This window comes from Bufo gargarizans, chromosome 6 (genome assembly GCF_014858855.1).
Source record: "Bufo gargarizans isolate SCDJY-AF-19 chromosome 6, ASM1485885v1, whole genome shotgun sequence".
Lineage (NCBI taxonomy): Eukaryota > Metazoa > Chordata > Amphibia > Anura > Bufonidae > Bufo > Bufo gargarizans.
Genome location: NC_058085.1, coordinates 285587026 through 285604311, shown reverse-complemented (window position 1 = coordinate 285604311; position 17286 = coordinate 285587026). Strand labels below are relative to the sequence as shown.

The following is a 17286-nucleotide window of genomic DNA, read 5'->3' as shown; positions in this document are numbered from 1 at the left end:
CAAGTGGAATAAATCCCAGGTTGCCCAAACCTTAATTAAAATACTCCTTAGCTCAGATGGGGCTATCAGGGATGCCTGAGAAGATGAAAATCCGTAAGGGGGGTGTGATCTCCCTAGGGGCTGGCGACATCCCTACTTAACCAGTTGAGATACTCATTAGAACCCTTAAACAGGATTCAGGGAGTCCAGATTTTTAAGAACTTAGTGGAGTTGCCCATGTCCTCCGCCCAGAGCTCCTCCATCCTGTAGATTTTCTCAAAGGTGATGAGCCAGTCCCTAAGGAGAGGGGCGAATGTGGATTTCCAAAACCTAGGTATGACCAGGCGGGCGGCCTGTACAAAGAATCTTAGGAGACCTTTTTTCAAAGTAGAACTAGGAAACATAGAAAGCAAAGCGCCCTCTGGTGTCCACCTGGAAGAACTGCCACTGACCATATCGTATAAATCATTAATAGCTTCCCAAAATGGTGTGAGTTTCTCCAGTGGCCGTATCCTTACGGATATAAATTGTAAACCCACTTCCACTAACAATCTTTTGCATTGGGCAAGTCATCATCCTCTATCATTAAAAAGAGGTATTCCTACCGGGCAATACATCAGAGCCCATAGGAATTGCTCTGATGAGCATACTTTCCTCAGAGAGTAATAACTTATTTCAGAGATTTAGTGAAAGGGGCTACCCCAAATTTTTTTTGCATAAGGCTACTTTCACACTTGTGGCAGAGTGATCCGGCAAGCAGTTCCGGTGACGGAACTGCCTGCCGGATCCGTCAAAACGTATGCCAACTGATGGCATTTGTAAGACTGATCAGGATCCTAAACCGTCTTACAAATGCATAGAAATGCCGGAAACGTTCTTTCCGGTGTTATCCGGAAAAACGGATCCAGCATTTATTTTTTTCACTTTTTTTTCGGTCTACGGAAGGACGGATCCGGCATTACGTTTTTTTGAATGCCGGATCTGGCACTAATACATTCCTATGAAAAAAAATGCCGGATCCGGCATTCAGGCAAGTGTTCAGTTTTTTTGGCCGGAGATAAAACCGTAGCATGCTGCGGTTTTATCGCTGTCCTGATCAGTAAAAAAGACTGAACTGAAGAGATCCTGATGCATCCTGAACGGATAAGGGCTCTTTCACACTTGCGTTCTTTTCTTCCGGCACAGGGTTCCGTCGTCGGGGCTCTATGCCGGAAGAATCCTGATCAGTTTTATCCTAATGCATTCTGAATGGAGAGAAATCCGTTCAGGATGCATCAGGATGTCTTCAGTTCAGGACCGGAACGTTTTTGGGCCGGAGAAAATACCGCAGCATGCTGCGCTTTTTGCTCCGGCCAAAAATCCTGAACACTTGCCGCAAGGCCGGATCCGGAATGAATGCCCATTGAAAGGCATTGATCCGGATCCGGCCTTAAGCTAAACGTCGTTTCGGCGCATTGCCGGATCCGACGTTTAGCTTTTTCTGAATGGTTACCATGGCTGCCGGGACGCTAAAGTCCTGGCAGCCATGGTAAAGTGTAGTGGGGAGCGGGGGAGCAGTATACTTACCGTCCGTGCCGCTCCCCGGGCGCTCCAGAGTGACGTCAGGGCGCCCCACGCGCATGGATGACGTGATCGCATGGCACGTCATCCATGTGCATGTGGCGCTCTGAAGTCATTCTGGAGCGCCCCGGGAGCCGCACGGACTGTAAGTATGCTGCTCCCCCGCTCCTACTATGGCAACCAGGACATTAATAGCGTCCTGGCTGCCATAGTAACACTGAACGCATTTTGAAGACGGATCCGTCTTCAAATGCTTTCAGCTCACTTGCGTTTTTCCGGATCCGGCGTGTAATTCCGGCAAGTGTAGTACACGCCGGATCCGGACAACGCAAGTGTGAAAGAGGCCTTACTCTCCATTCAGAATGCATGGGGATAAAACTGATCAGTTATTTTCCGGTATAGAGCCCCTAGGACAGAACTCTATGCCGGAAAGGCAAACCGCAAGTGTGAAAGTACCTAAGGCTTTTGCCCGAGCAAAAATGAAGAACCAATCAGACTTATTGCGGCAGAAATCTGACATCCCTGCACCTAAAACAATTAGATGCATTGGCACCTTTGATGCTCAGCATCACAAGGTGTACCAAATTCTCAAGAAACACTGGAATATTCTTCAGACTGACAATGACTTAAGAGATGTAATCACTGTGAGTCCCAGCATCACACATCGCAGAGGGAAAAACTTAAGGGACATTCTTGTCCACAGTTTTTTTACCCCAGAGTCACCGGATACCTCCTGGCGCAAATCCAAAGTGGTTGGTAGGTACCCATGTGGTAGGTGCATTTTTTGCCCTTAGCGCCAAAAACTAAAATATTGAATTAATCCAGTTGATAGCAAAAGATATGAAATAAGAGAATTTATCAATTGCCAGGCTACTGGTATTATTTATGCTCATCAATATCCTTGTCAGAAAATTTACGTAGGAAAGACAGTCCAAGAATTTAGTCGTCGAATTAGTCAACACATCAGCAGTGTCAACACAAAAGGTGACGCTACAATTTCCAGAAATGTGAGACAATTTCATGGGGGTGACCCCAAGTGTTTAAGGTTTTGGGGCATCTGTAAAAAAATAACTAGGTGTAAGAAAAGGCAATTTGGATAAAATCCTGTTGCAAGAAGAAACTAGGTGTATCTTTAGGCTGGACAGTTTGAGCCTAGAGGCCTTAATGAAGGCTTCACATTTTCCTCTTTTTTGTAATGTTTGCTGACAATTATGATTTTGTATTACACAGTATATGTCATATTGAATGTAGGTGAGCAGTAGGGACACTGCTATTAATGGCACATTGCCTGTATATCTATTATCATTATTACATTTGCATTATTATTTGGAAAGTTTTTTAAAAACGAATGTACTTCACCTAGGAGTAATTAGCATTATATATTTTGGAAATGATGCCTAAGTGTTATTGCAGTCATCATATTTATTATTCTTAGTAGATCTAGTATTTAGAGCAAGCATCAGTAAACCATCTATACTCCCCCTGGGTTTACTGTATCTAAGTCTGCGCGCATTGAGATCTTGCGCAGGACATGCGCACTAAGTCTCTAAGTCATTGCACATCCTCTTTAGGTAAGCACGGCAGTTCACGACTCTGAGTCCTGGCGCATTGTGTGTTTGCGCAGGACGTCAGTAAGCTAGGAATTCCCCTCCACGTTGCCATTGGTGGAGTGGTGTTAGGTAAGCACGCAGCACTGAGCCGCACTGGATAATATATGAAAGTCATTTTCATCCATATGATGTACTTCTAGGTCGTTTGACAACTGATCTGTCAATCTTAAGCTGATCTGTCAATCTTAAGCTGTCGGGGGGGCAGTTTTAGGATTTAGGAATCTCTTGACTGTTGTCCTTGTTCAAGCATTATGCAGCAGCAATAATTATACTAGGGTGATCCACCTTGTTAGTGAGCCTGTGAATTAACTGGCCCTAAGTTGAGTTGTTAGTTATCACTTAAGTGGTAGTGCAGGGAGTGTGCACATCCCTGCAACCATTAAACTACTCATATATGTAAGAAGAGCGAGTTAGGGACACAGCCATTAGCTATTTTTATTATCTCTTTGGTTAGTTCACCTTTTAGATTTTTTATATTATGTCAATAAAAGTTATATTTTAATATAGCTTAATATATCTGGGTCACGTTGGGTAGTTGGCCTATTTAGGCTGCTGCTTTGTGAGTATTGTTTAATACACCTATACCCAGATAGTATCCTTTTTGGGCATTTGTATCCTTCAAGGGACTGGACCCTGAAAAGCAATGTGTGAGACCTGAGCATACAAGCTTGCCTTCCCTGGACCACCAAAGGCCTTACTGATAATCCTTTGACTGTCCAGGGGCTTTACTATTAAAGCAGTTCTCTGGTCTTTTAAGAATATCCTAGAACAGAGATGCTCACCCTGCAGCCCTCCAGCTGTTGTAAAACTACAACTCCCACGATGCCCTTCTGTAGGATGATAGCTGTAGGCTGTCAGGGAATGATGGTACTTGGAGTTTTGCAACAGCTGGAGGGCCACAGGTTGAGAATGCCTGTCCTAGAATATTCTCACATGTGGACGAAATATCATTTCCTCAGAACTTACCCATCAGATGAATGCTGCTGTATCTGCTGCTCTCAGACTGGCTGAGGGCTCATCCACTTAAGTCCCGACTGGAGCTGAACAGAAAGACTTGGGAACATATCCAATTGGGATCTGAGTGGAAAAGTCCTCAGCCAGTCTCAGAGCAGCAGAGACAGAAGCATTGGTGGTGGGACAGATGGGTAAGTACTGAGGAAACAATCTTCATCCTCAGGTGATAAGACTGCAAGATTTCCAAAAATAATATAAAAAATATATAAAAATTAAATAAAAAAAGACCAGAGAACCTTTAACCTTTTCACTATTTTGACTTTGTAGGGTAGTAATATGTGGACAGTGAATGATATTATTGTGTAGGAAATATATGCAAGTGTTATGTATGGTAAGCTCCATATGGTGGTATTGTTTGAATATTGTATGGATGTACTGTATTATTTAGTCTTTTTTTATGGCAGTATTACTTGAGTGCTCAGTGGCAGTATTATGTAGCACTGTATGGCAATAGGCAGTATTATGTAGCACTGTATGGCAATAAGTGTCCAAATGGTTAGTGCCTGGCTCTACTTGATTTGCTGCCCAGAGCCCTATTTTGTATAAAACCACCCCTTCCTGGATAATAGTAATGCCCATACCTTTCAGCGTAGGGTGCAGTCACGCCAGCCATAGGCATATTGGGGCAGCTGAGCAGGAATATGAAAATTGACATCAAACTTAGAATAGTACATAGGATACAAAATCGGATAACTCCTGAACAGTGAAGCTTCAATTTATTGACTATAAACCCGCCAAGGAAGGTTCCTCCGCCCCCGGCAGGGACCACTAGAAACCCTGTACAAAAGAGAAGAAAAAGGAAGACTCAATTTAAGACCAGAGAGAGATACGGTAGACAGATGAAGGGCTTGGAGGGTGGAGCATGAACAGGGAGTATCTCTCTATTGATTTTTGAATCCAGGTATCATGCCCCGCCCTTCACGCACCTGTACTTAGCATAACACAGTTAGCATAACTGGAGTGTTCCTTTTACAGGACTGAAAGTAGCATATTTCATTTTCTATGATTTGGTTTGTCTTCCTTTCTAGATGATTTCTGCTGGCGAGGTAATTTTCTTGCCTTAAGTGTGTGATTTGGGGAGGTGGAGGATCCTGTAAAGGATGTGCTGTACGCTGAGCTACTTAGTCACAAAATAAAGAACAAACAGTTCCTTCCATGTTGCCGTGCACAGGGTTAGGATACTTGACCTCACTCTGCCTTTCACCTCAATGGGGCACATTTACTATAATGTCTGTCTGTTTTCAGAATGTCTTATTTTTAAATCTCATTTATCAACTGATTTTGCGCCTGTTTAGAAGGCATTTGCACCTTGTTTGTCTAAGTCTTATTTTGAGACTAATTTTAAAGTTGTTTTGTGCTTTATTTCTGAAGTATTTATGTATTTGAATCCAGAGGAAAAAAAGCAGGGTGGTTTGAGAGCTGCATTTATACAAGCAGGCAAACAACGTGAGTTTGTGAGCGTTCGCGTGTTTGAGCTCAAGTGTGTTTGTATTAAGTGTGTGACTAGATTATCTGAGGGAGCATCTGTGAGAGCTAAATTATTTGTGTGCCTTGCTAAGTGGCTGTGCTTGACTTTATTGTACACTGTGACTTGCTTTTGCTGCCAGGTTTACTGGATAGCAGCTGAGAGTATACTGTGAGTACATTTTTTTTTCTCTTCCTTCTCCAGGGTGTTGACCAGGTGAGTAATTAGGGTGAGGCTGTCTAATTAGGAGAAGTTAAATAGCCAGCCTTGAGGGCAGCTCAGTCCTTTGAATTCAGAGGAAAAAAAGCAGGCTGGTTTGAGAGCTGCATTTATACAATCAGGCAAATAACGCGAGTTTGTGTGCATTTGCGTTTTTGAGTTCCAGTGTGTGCTTGCATTAAGTGTGTGACTTTAGATTACGGGACTTCAAATTCAGGGACTTTAGGAGGGGACTACAGTAAGTTAGATTCTTATCACTGCACTATATTGTAATTTTCTCTTTTCTTGCGTAATGCCCACTTAGTATGTGTTCCATTATTGACAGCGCAGTACAGTGCAAATCTTGTCTAATGTATGCAGTCCTGGAATAGCCGTTTGAGGGTACATATATTTGTTCAAAATGTGAGCAAAGTGCCCTTTTGGAAACGCACATCAAGTATCTAAACGGGGCGAATTTCAACACTCGGAAGCGTTGACAATTTGGAAAAGAGTTTGCTGCTCACTGAGCAAGCACTCTATGGGGTAGATGTGGGGGAGAGTGGTAGCGAGGAGGCTCAGGAAAGTGAGGCAGCTAGCTGGGTAACAGTTAGAAAGCAGGGAAGAGTGCCAGGGAGGCTAGCCCTGATCTGACACACCCCAACAATTTTGCACGGTTGGCAGATGAAGGGGATGTCAGTTCAGGGAGAGCACTGCTGCAGCCGGACACTTCCTCTGCCAGTCAGGGGAATGTGAGCTCCAGTAAGCAGGGGACCAGGAGAGCAGGGCAGGCCAGTTAGGTTCTGGTAGTGGGAGACTCTATTATTAGGGGTACAGATAGGGGGATCTGTCACAAAGACCGGGATCGTTGGTGTGTTGTCTTCCTGGCGCTCAAGTTCAACACATCGCGAATCGGGTTGACAGATTACTGGGAGGGGCTGGAGAAGATCCAGCGGTCATGGTCCTTATCAGAACCAATGACAAAGTTAGAGGTAGATGATTTTAGGGATTTAGGTCAAAAGCTTAGGGCAAGGACCTCAAAAGGTAGTATTTTCCGAAATACTACCGGTACCACGAGCCACATAAGAAACGCAGCGGGAGATTAGGGAGGTTAACAAGTGCCTCAAGAACTGGTGTAGGAAGGAGGGGTTTGGGATCCTCGAGAACTGGGCCGACTTCTCTGTTGGCTACAGGCTCCATCGTAGGGATGGGCTGAACCTCAATGGGGAAGGGGCAACTGTGTTGGGGGAGAAGATGGCTAGAAGGTTGGAGGAGCGTTTAAACTAGGGACTGTGGGGGAGGGTAATTACATTACAGGATGGGAAGATAGTGCAGATAGAGACCGGGGGCAAGGTAATGGGATTGGGGGAGAAATGGAAGGAGGGACTAGAACAGTTCAGAAGGAAAAGTGTAGGGTACAAAATATACATAAACCTCTTAAATGTATGTACACTAATGTCAGAAGCCTGACTAATAAAACTGGGGAACTGGAATTAGTGATGTGTGAGGAGAACTATGACATAGTGGGAATAACTGAGACATGGCTGGATGATAGCTATGACTGGGCGGTTAATGTACAGGGTTACAGTCTATTTAGAGAGGATCGCCAAAACCAGAGAGGGGGAGGGGTCTGCCTTTATGTAAGGTCCTGTCTAAAGCCCACACTCCGGGAAGATATAAGTGTGTGACATGAACATGTGGCGTCACTGTGGGTAGACATGGAGGCAAAAACAATAATAAATTACTAATAGGAGTTTATTATAAACCACCTAATATACCAGAGTCCACAGAAAATCTGCTACTAAACGAGATAGATGAGGCAGCAAATCATAATGAGGTGGTTATTATGGGGGACTTCAACTACCCAGATATAGACTGGGAAACTGAAACTTGTATATCTCATAAAGGAAACAGGTTGTTGGCAATAACCAAAGACAATTACCTTTCCCAACTGGTTCAGCACCCAACTAGAGGGACAGCCATACTGGACTAAGTATTAACCAAATGACATGACAGAACAACAGATGTGCAGGTCGGGGGACACCTGGGAAGTAATTACCTTCCAATTATCATAACCAAAGACAATTACCTTTCCCAACTGGTTCAGGACCCGACTAGAGGGACAGCTATACTGGACTTAGTATTAACCAATAGACCTGACAGAAGAACAGATATGCAGGTTGGGGGACACCTGGAAAATAGTGACTATAACGTAATAACTTTCCAATTATCATTCAAAAGAGTGTTTCTTCAGGGAGGAACAAAAATACCAAACTTCAAAAAAGTAAAATTTAGCCAACTAAGAGAGGCCCCTTTCACACGGGCGAGTATTCCGCGCGGGTGCGATGCGTGAGTTGAACGCATTGCACCCGCACTGAATCCTGACCCATTCATTTCTATGGGGCTGTGCACATGAGCGGTGATTTACACGCATCACTTGTGCGTTGAGTGAAAATCACAGCATGCTCTATATTGTGTGATTTTCACGCGACGCAGGCCCCATAGAGGTGAATGGGGTGCGTGAAAATCGCATAGCATCCGCAAGCAAGTGCGGATGCGATGCGATTTTTACGCATGGTTGCTAGGTGACAGTCTATTCAATGTATTATTTTCCCTTATAACATGGTTAAAAGGGAAAATAATAGCATTCTGAATACAGAATGCATAGTATAATAGTGCTGGAGGGGTTAAAAAAAAAAAAAAAAAAAAAAAAAAAGTTAACTCACCTTCTCCTCTTGATCGCGTAGTTCCCGGTGTCTTTACTTCTTGAATGATGAGCTGTGGGCTAAAGGACTTGTGGTGACGTCAGATCATATGCTCCATCACCACGGTGATGGACCATGTGATTGGAGCATGTGATCTGACGTCACCAAAGGTCATTTAGCCCACAGCTCATCATTCAAGAAGTAAAGAGACCGGGAACTACGCGATCAAGAGGAGAAGGTGAGTTAACTTTTTTTATTATTTTTTTTAACCCCTCCAGCACTATTATACTATGCATTCTGTATTCAGAATGCTATTATTTTCCCTTATAACCATGTTATAAGGGAAAATAATACAATCCTCAGAACATCAATCCCAAGCCCGAACTTCTGTGAAGAAGTTCGGGTTTGGGTACCAAATATGCACGATTTTTCTCACGCGAGTGCAAAACGTATTACAATGTTTTGCACTCGCGCAGAAAAATTGTGCATTTTCCCGCAACGCACCCGCCTCTTATCCAAGGCAAAAATATGACGCCTGTGTGAAAGAGGACTAAGAAAGGCCCATAGGCCTAACTAACTGGGACAAAGTCCTCAAAAATAAAAATACAGCCATAAAATGGGATGTGGATAAATAGAACTGTAAAGAAAGAAAGAAATTACAAAAAGAAAGCATTTAAATCACTAAAACAGGAGGGTAGCGAGGAAGCACTGAGAAACTATAAGGAAAAAAATAGAATATGTAAAAAACAAATAAAAGCACCCAAACTAGAGACCGAGAGATTAATTTCCAGAGAGCAAAACTAACCCTAAAATGTTTTTCAATTATATAAATGGTAAAAAGTATAAATCTGAAGGTGTCGGCCCATTACAGAGTGATGAGGGAGGAGTTGCAGGGAGCGATGAGGAGAAAGCAAAGCTATTAAATATTTTTTTCTCCACTGTATTCACTGAAGAAAATAAACTGTCAGATGAAATGCAGAATGTAAAAGTTAATTCCCCATTAAAAGTGCCCTGTCTGACCCAGGAAGAAGTACAGCGGTGTCTTAAAAAGATTAAAATAGACAAATCGCCAGCACCAGATGGGATACACCCCCGTATCCTAAGGGAATTAAGTAATGTCATAGCCAGACCCTTATCTCTGATATGTAAGGACTCTATACTGACAGGGAGTGTTCCACAGGATTGGCGCATAGCAAATGTGGTGACAATATTCAAAAAGGGTCCAAAAACAGAGCCCGAAAACTATAGGCTGGTAAGTTTAATATCTGTCGTGGGTAAACTGTTTGAAAGTTTTCTAAGGGATGCTATCTTGTTGTACCTCAATGAAAATTTGCAAATAACGCCATATCAGCATGGCTTTATGAGGGATCGGTCATAGTCAAACTAATTTAATCAGTTTCTATGAGGAGGTAAGTTCTAGACTTGACAGCGGCAAATCAATGGATGTTGTATATCTGGACTTCTACAAAGCATTTGACACTGTACCACATAAAAGGTTAGTATATAAAATGAGAATGCTCGGACTGGGAGAAAACGTCTGTACGTTGGTAAGTAACTGGCTCAATGATAGAAAACAGAGGGTGGTTATTAATGGTACACATTCAGATTGGGTCACTGTCACTAGTGGGGTACCTCAGGGGTCAGTATTGGGCCCTATTCTCTTCAATATATTTATTAATGATCTTGTAGAAGGCTTGTACAGTAAAATATACATTTTTGCAGATGACACTAAACTGTGTAAAGTAATTGACATGGAAGAGGACAGTATACTGCTACAGACGGATCTGGACAGATTGGAGGCTTGGGCAGATAAGTGGTGATATGAGGTTTAACACTGACAAATGTAAGGTTATGCACATGGTAAAGAAAAATGCAAGTCACCCGTACATACTAAATGGTAAAACACTCGGTAACACTGACATGGAAAAGGACCTAGGAATTTTAGTGAACAGCAAACTAAGCTGTAAAAAACAGTGTCAGGCAGCTGCTGCCAAGGCCAATAGGATAATGGGTTGCATCAAAAGGGGCATAGATGCCTGTGATGAGAACATAGTCCTACCACTTTACAAATCACTATTCAGACAATACATGGAGTATTGTGTACAGTTCTGGGCTCCTGTGAACAAGGCAGACATAGCAGAGCTGGAGATGGTACAGAGGAGGGCAACTAAAGTAATAACTGGAATGGGGGGGGGGGGGGGACTATAGTACCTTGAAAGATTATCAACATTAGGGTAATTCACTTTAGAAAAAAGATGACTGAGGGGAGATCCAATAACTATGTATAAATATATCAGGGGTCAGTACAGAGATCTCTCCCACCATCTATTTATCCCCAGGACTGTGACTGTGACGAGGGGACATCCTCTGCGTCTGGAGGAAAGAAGGTTTGTACACAAACATAGAAGAGGATTCCTTACGGTAAGAGCAGTGAGACTATGGAACTCTCTGCCTGAGGAGGTGGTGATGGTGAGTACAATAAAGGAATTCAAGAGGGGCCTGGATGTATTTCTGGAGTGTAATAATATTACAGGATATAGCTACTAGAGATGAGTTGTTGATCCAGGGAGTTATTCTGATTACCTGATCGGAGTCGGGAAGGAATTTGTTTCCCTTAAAGTGGGGAAAATTGGCTTCTACCTCACAGTTTTTTTTTTTTGCCTTCCTCTGGATCAACTTGCAGGATAACAGGGCGAACTGGATGGACAAATGTCTTTTTTCGGCCTTATATACTATGTTACTTAGATGCGTCTTCATTTGCGCCTGAATTAGACGCATAAACAGTCTTATTTCTACTGCACTTTATTCAGCTCATTTGCACAATTTTGTTCAGGGGCAAACCAATAAGACAAGTCTTAATATGAACCTGCCATACTGAAAAAGAACCACTAGAGGTCAGACTAATACAAGTACGCCTAGTCTGAAGCTAGGGCTACACGACGATGCAGCATTTTTTGTAATGATAGTCAATGATGTCGCACTGCTACATGCTGCCACTGCAACACCACAGTCGCACAAAAACCCATCCAAGTTGGATTTTTGAGTGACTGTCATGTTGCAGTTGAAGCATGTCGCAGTGTGACACCATTGACTATCATTACCAAAAAGGTTGCGCGACAATACTGCGACGAAAAGTCTTGCGACTCAATCCACACAAACAATTGATATGCTGCGGATTTCTAAATCTGCACAGCAGGTCAATGTCTGCATGGGAAAAATACCCAAAGTGTACATGAGATTTGTCACTTTGCTGGTACTCAATACGCTGCGGTTCTTCCGCATGAAATTTGTGCAGACAAAAATGCATATAATCTGCAATGTGTGAAGGTAGCCTGGTGACACCCTTTAATATAGTGGGGGTCATTTACTAAGACGAGCGTTATATACCAGGCTTAGCTTCTCCCCTACGCTGTCAAATGATTCGGCTAACTTATGAATTTAGAAGTGCTTCTGGTCGTGCAAAAACGACTCCAGCTTATTGTTGAAGTAGTTTCTCGCAACATTTATGCCTGTTTTTAGGAGTAAATGTGAGTAAATTTCCCGGGGCCGGCCCTCGCTCCATCCCCGCCGCGCACAACGTAAAACTAGATAAATACTGTTGCACGGCCAGTCAAAGAAGGCACAAGTAGTCGCAAGTCCCTTGATAAATGACCCCCAGTGTATTTAGCATAGTAGTGGAACTCATGGGTGCCTCACCTTATTGCAATGAGGAACGCATCGTGCAGCATGTATTGTGATTGAGTTAGTACAGTTCTGACCCCATTGCTTAGAATAACATTGACATTGACTAAACATTGTGAGGGAGATTTATCAAAACTGGTGTAAAGTAGAACTGACTTAGTTGCCCATAGCAACCAGATTCCATCTCTCAGTTTGCAAAGGAGCTCTGACAGGTCGAATCTGATTTACCCAGTTCTAATTTACACCAGTTTTGATAAAGCGGACTATTTATTTCACTACATTTCTTAATAGAATATAAAACAAGCAATAAGCTATGTACATCAATCATTATCACTAAACATATTGTCAGGTGTTGTGAAATGTAGTGAAGTAAAATACACAATCCTCTGCATCTTCTTTTACAGCTCAGCTCTGCTCCTGTAGTGAGATTTCCATCCACTGGTTTCCGCTGTGGCGCCTGTAATGTGGTTTCCTCTCTTAGAATATGGGTTAAGAGTCTGATGACTTCTCTTAAGAAGAATTACCGCAGCACAATGGAGGTTTAGAACTCCGATTTCTCACGCCATAGTGTTCATAGGTGGGATCACATGAAGATCCTGTCCCCCTGAATTAGTTATTTTAGTTAACTACATTACTTAAAGAGGATCTGTCACCGCTCCTGACATGCTGGTTTTAATAGCACAATAACAACAATTCTGGAGCATCTATTCTTATAGTTCTATGTTGTGCCATTCCTCTATTATTTCTACTAGAAGTTATGAATGAATTGCTAGCAGTCTGCAGTAAGGGTACAGAGGGGAGGTAACCAGTTGGGGGGCGTGTCCCTGCACAGACTCACTCTATCCAATGGGTGCTGCCATTTTCGGACTGTGTAGTGACACCCCCCCCCCCCTCAACTGGTTACCACCCCTCTGTACCCTTACTGCAGACTGCTAGAAATTCATTCATAACTTCTAGTAGAAATAATAGAGGAATGGCACAACTTACAGACATAAGAATAGATGCTCCAGAATTGTTATTACATGGGGAATGTATGAAGCTATTAAAACAGACATGTCAGGAGCGGTGAAAGGTCCTCCTTAACAGCTGCCAATATTTTTTGTGATAATTATTTAGTGATTGTTTATCATAGTTTATTGCTTGCTTTATATTTCATTAAGAAATTTAGTGAAATAAATTCTAATAAATAATAATCCAGGGGGCATGATCCCTTGAAGGGGCATGATCCCTTGATCCCAAGACAAGGGTCCAACTTACCAAAAAATGTAGCAGCTTCTGACGCGCTCAAACTAAACTGAGACTCTAAAAACTTTGGCCCAAATGTCGACACTCCAGTGATGAGAGTAGCTTCAGTTGCACCAGCTAAGCACAGGAAAATAAACGTAGGGTTTTTCAGAAGCAGCAGAATTGACCTATAAGGGTAAAACAAGAGTCCATTTAGAGGGGATCCATGTGTGCTCCCTCCAAAGCAAGCAGTGTTCTTGTCTAGTCTGATCAGTTTAAATCAAGCTCCACTGCGCCTGAGGTAACCATTGTATCCCGAGTATATGTCATAATGTCTGATAGGTTTTGGTCCTACCTCAGGGAAACTAGAACGCATAGCAAAGTGTTCTGCCGTATACTGGCATACTATTATTTTCCATTATCAGGATGCCTACTTTCTGTCAGTGAATGTAATCATTGTTTCATTTCAAGGGCTGAAAACTTGTCCTGTCTAAGGGGATGTTCACACTACGGATTTTATAGCGGAATTTTGGCGGGCTGAAAACCAGCCGTCAGCTGCATCCTTTCTGCCTCCTATTCATTTCAGTGGGAAGCAGTGCTAAGGATCGAGGAGCCGTGGCTTAAAGCCACGCTGAGAAGAGACGTTGTTTTTCGGCAGAATTTCAGCACGGCTGTCTACCAAAATTATGCTGTAAAATCTCTTGTGTGAACGTCACCTATGGCCACATGGTCAGGATTCAGTATGCAGTTTTGCACGCCAAAATCAGGAGTGGATCATAAAAGGAGAGAAAGCATAAAGGACAGACACGACCATGCCTGGTTTGGGCTCCCAAAACTGCATCAGGAAACCTGACCGTGTGAACATATTGTAACTAGCCTTATAACAAGTCGTTCGATTGTGTCAATTGGTTCCAATCAGAAGTCCTCTCCTTTCCGGCATGACACAAATGAATGACTTGTTCCAGTGCATCAAATCAGTTGGCTATAATCCAGACAGGTTTTCATCCTGTCAACATAAAGGTTCACATTTATTAAAAATGGTGATTTAGACACCGGTCTTAATAAAGCCATGCACTGGCAGTGGATCCGCCGGAGTTATGAGGAGGTGCAGGCCTTTCCTTAACTTCGGCAGATCCACCGCCACTTCATAATGTAAGACAGCTTCCTTGTTGTCTTACATTTAGATGATTTTCTATGCCTAAAACAGCCTGCCGACCCTTCCCCTTACCCGCCCCTTTCTTAGACCTGGCGTTAGCAGGGAGGAGTCACAGACTGCAGCACAAAGGACCTTTGCACCACAATCTGCGGCAGAAATACGCCTAATTTAGTTGTATTTCTGTTTAATAAATGATCCCAAACACTTATTTCCATTCACTAACAGCCAACATGGATCTTGAAAACGGAGAATAAAAGTAAGTTATATACCAACAATAGCTGAAACCAGCAATTATATACACCGCACGGTAACTGTAAACCTCCTACAAAAGCAAAAACAAACCCGCGGATATGACCATATAATTCTTTATTGAACAAATATTCAAACATACAAAAAGCATAAAACCCAGTAGGGAAAAGCAGAGGAGTGTGGATAAAAAGCCCCCAAGCCAGTACATGTGTCAATGCATAATAATTGCATATAGTTACCGCTGCATATAAAGTAAGGCCTCCTGCACACAAACGTGTGCACCCTGCACGAACACCGACCGTGGGGCAGCCGCAGCAGATCTGCCCGTTCCGCAAACAGATAGAACATGTCCTATCTTTTTGTGGAATGGAAGTACGGGACGAAACCACACAGAAGCACTCCGTAGTGCTTTTGTAGGGTTCCGTTCCGTGCTTCCATTCCGCATCCTCGGATTTGCGGACCCATTGAAGTGAATGGTCCGCATCTGTAATGCGGAATGCACACGGAACGGGGCCTGTGTATTGCAGATCCGCAAATGCGGGCCGCAATACGGCAACGGGAAGCACACGTTCATGTGCAAGAGGCCTAAGGCCTCATGCACACGACCGTTGTGTGCATCCGTGGCCGTTGTGCCGTTTTTTTTCACGGACCCATTAACTTTCAATGGGTCCGTGGAAAAATCGGAAAATGCACCGTTTGGCAGCCGCATCCGTGAGCCGTGTTTCCTGGCCGTGAAAAAAATATGACCTGTCCTATTTTTTTCACGGCCAACGGTTCACGGGCCCATTCAAGTCAATGGGTCCGTGAAAGAACACGGATGCACACAAGATTGGCATCCGTGTCCGTGATCCGTGGCCGTAGGTTTTAGTTTCATACAGACGGATCCGAAGATCCGTCTGCATAAAAGCTTTTTCAGAGCTGAGTTTTCACTTCGTGAAAACTCAGATCCGACAGTATATTCTAACACAGAGGCGTTCCCATGGTGATGGGACGCTTCTAGTTAGAATACACTACAAACTGTGTACAAGACTGCCCCCTGCTGCCTGGCAGCACCCGATCTCTTACAGGGGGATATGATAGTACAATTAACCCCATCAGGTGCGGCACCTGAAGGGGTTAATTGTACTATCATATCCCCCTGTAAGAGATCAGGGCTGCCAGGCAGCAGGGGGCAGACCCCCCCCCTCCCCAGTTTGAATATCATTGTGCGGCCCCCCCCTCCCTGTTGTTAACTCGTTGGTGGCCAGTGTGCGCACCCCCCCTCCCTCCCTCTATTGTTTTAATACATTGGGGCCAGTGTGCGCGCGCCCCCCCAACCCCCCCCTCCCTCCCTCTATTGTTTTAATACATTGGGGCCAGTGTGCGCACCCCCCCAACCCCCCCCCCCCTCTATTGTAATAATAGCATTGGGGCCAGTGTGCGCACCCCCCCCCCCCCCCCGATCATCGGTGGCAGCGGAGTAGAAGATTTTCATACTTACCTGGCTGCTGGCTGCTGCGATGTCTGCGTCCGGCCGGGAGCTCCTCCTACTGGTAAGTGACAGCAATGCGCCGCACAGACCTGTCACTTACCAGTAGGAGGAGCTCCCGGCCGGACACAGAGATCGCAGCAGCCAGCAGCCAGGTAAGTATGAAAATCTTCTACTCCGCTGCCACCGATGATCGGGGGGGGGGGGTGCGCACACTGGCCCCAATGCTATTATTACAATAGAGGGAGGGGGGGGGGGGGTTGGGGGGGTGCGCACACTGGCCCCAATGTATTAAAACAATAGAGGGAGGGAGGGGGGGGTTGGGGGGGCGCGCGCACACTGGCCCCAATGTATTAAAACAATAGAGGGAGGGAGGGAGGGGGGTGCGCACACTGGCCACCAACGAGTTAACAACAGGGGAGGGGGGGGCCGCACAATGATATTCAAACTGGGGGGGGGGGGGGGGGGGGGCGCGCACACTGGCCCCAATGCTATTATTACAATAGAGGGAGGGAGGGGGGGCGCGCACACTGGCCCCAATGCTATTATTACAATAGAGGGAGGGAGGGACGGGGGTGCGCACACTGGCCACCAACGAGTTAACAACAGGGGAGGGGGGGCCCACTGGCCACCAATGAGTTAAAAACAGGGGGGGGGGGGGGTCTGCCCCCTGCTGCCTGGCAGCACCTGCCAGGCAGCAGGGGACAGTCATGTACACAGTTTTTTTGTATATTCTAACCTGAAGCGTCTCCATCACCATGGGAACGCCTCTGTGTTAGAATATACTGTCGGAAATGAGTTTCACGATGTAGCTCATATCCGACAGTATATTCTAACATAGAGGCGTTCCCATGGTGATGGGGACGCTACAAGTTAAAATATACCATCGGATTGGAGAAAACTCCAATCCGATGGTATAACAGAACTCCAGACTTTACATTGAAAGTCAATGGGGACGGATCCGTTTGAAATGGCACCAT

At 44.4% G+C, this 17286-nt stretch overlaps 1 protein-coding gene across 2 annotated transcripts in view; it reads right to left on the bottom strand.

Moving 5' to 3' along the window:
• The window catches only part of SLCO4A1 (solute carrier organic anion transporter family member 4A1), a 137245-nt gene that overhangs the window by 20857 nt on the left and 99102 nt on the right, over positions 1–17286 (bottom strand). For both annotated transcript variants that reach the window (XM_044298292.1, XM_044298291.1), the window contains exons 6-7: positions 13467–13621; positions 4745–4940 (exon numbers count right to left, since the gene is read on the bottom strand). In XM_044298292.1, the coding sequence (XP_044154227.1) occupies positions 4745–4940; positions 13467–13621 (351 nt within the window). The remainder of the gene's footprint in view (positions 1–4744; positions 4941–13466; positions 13622–17286) is intronic.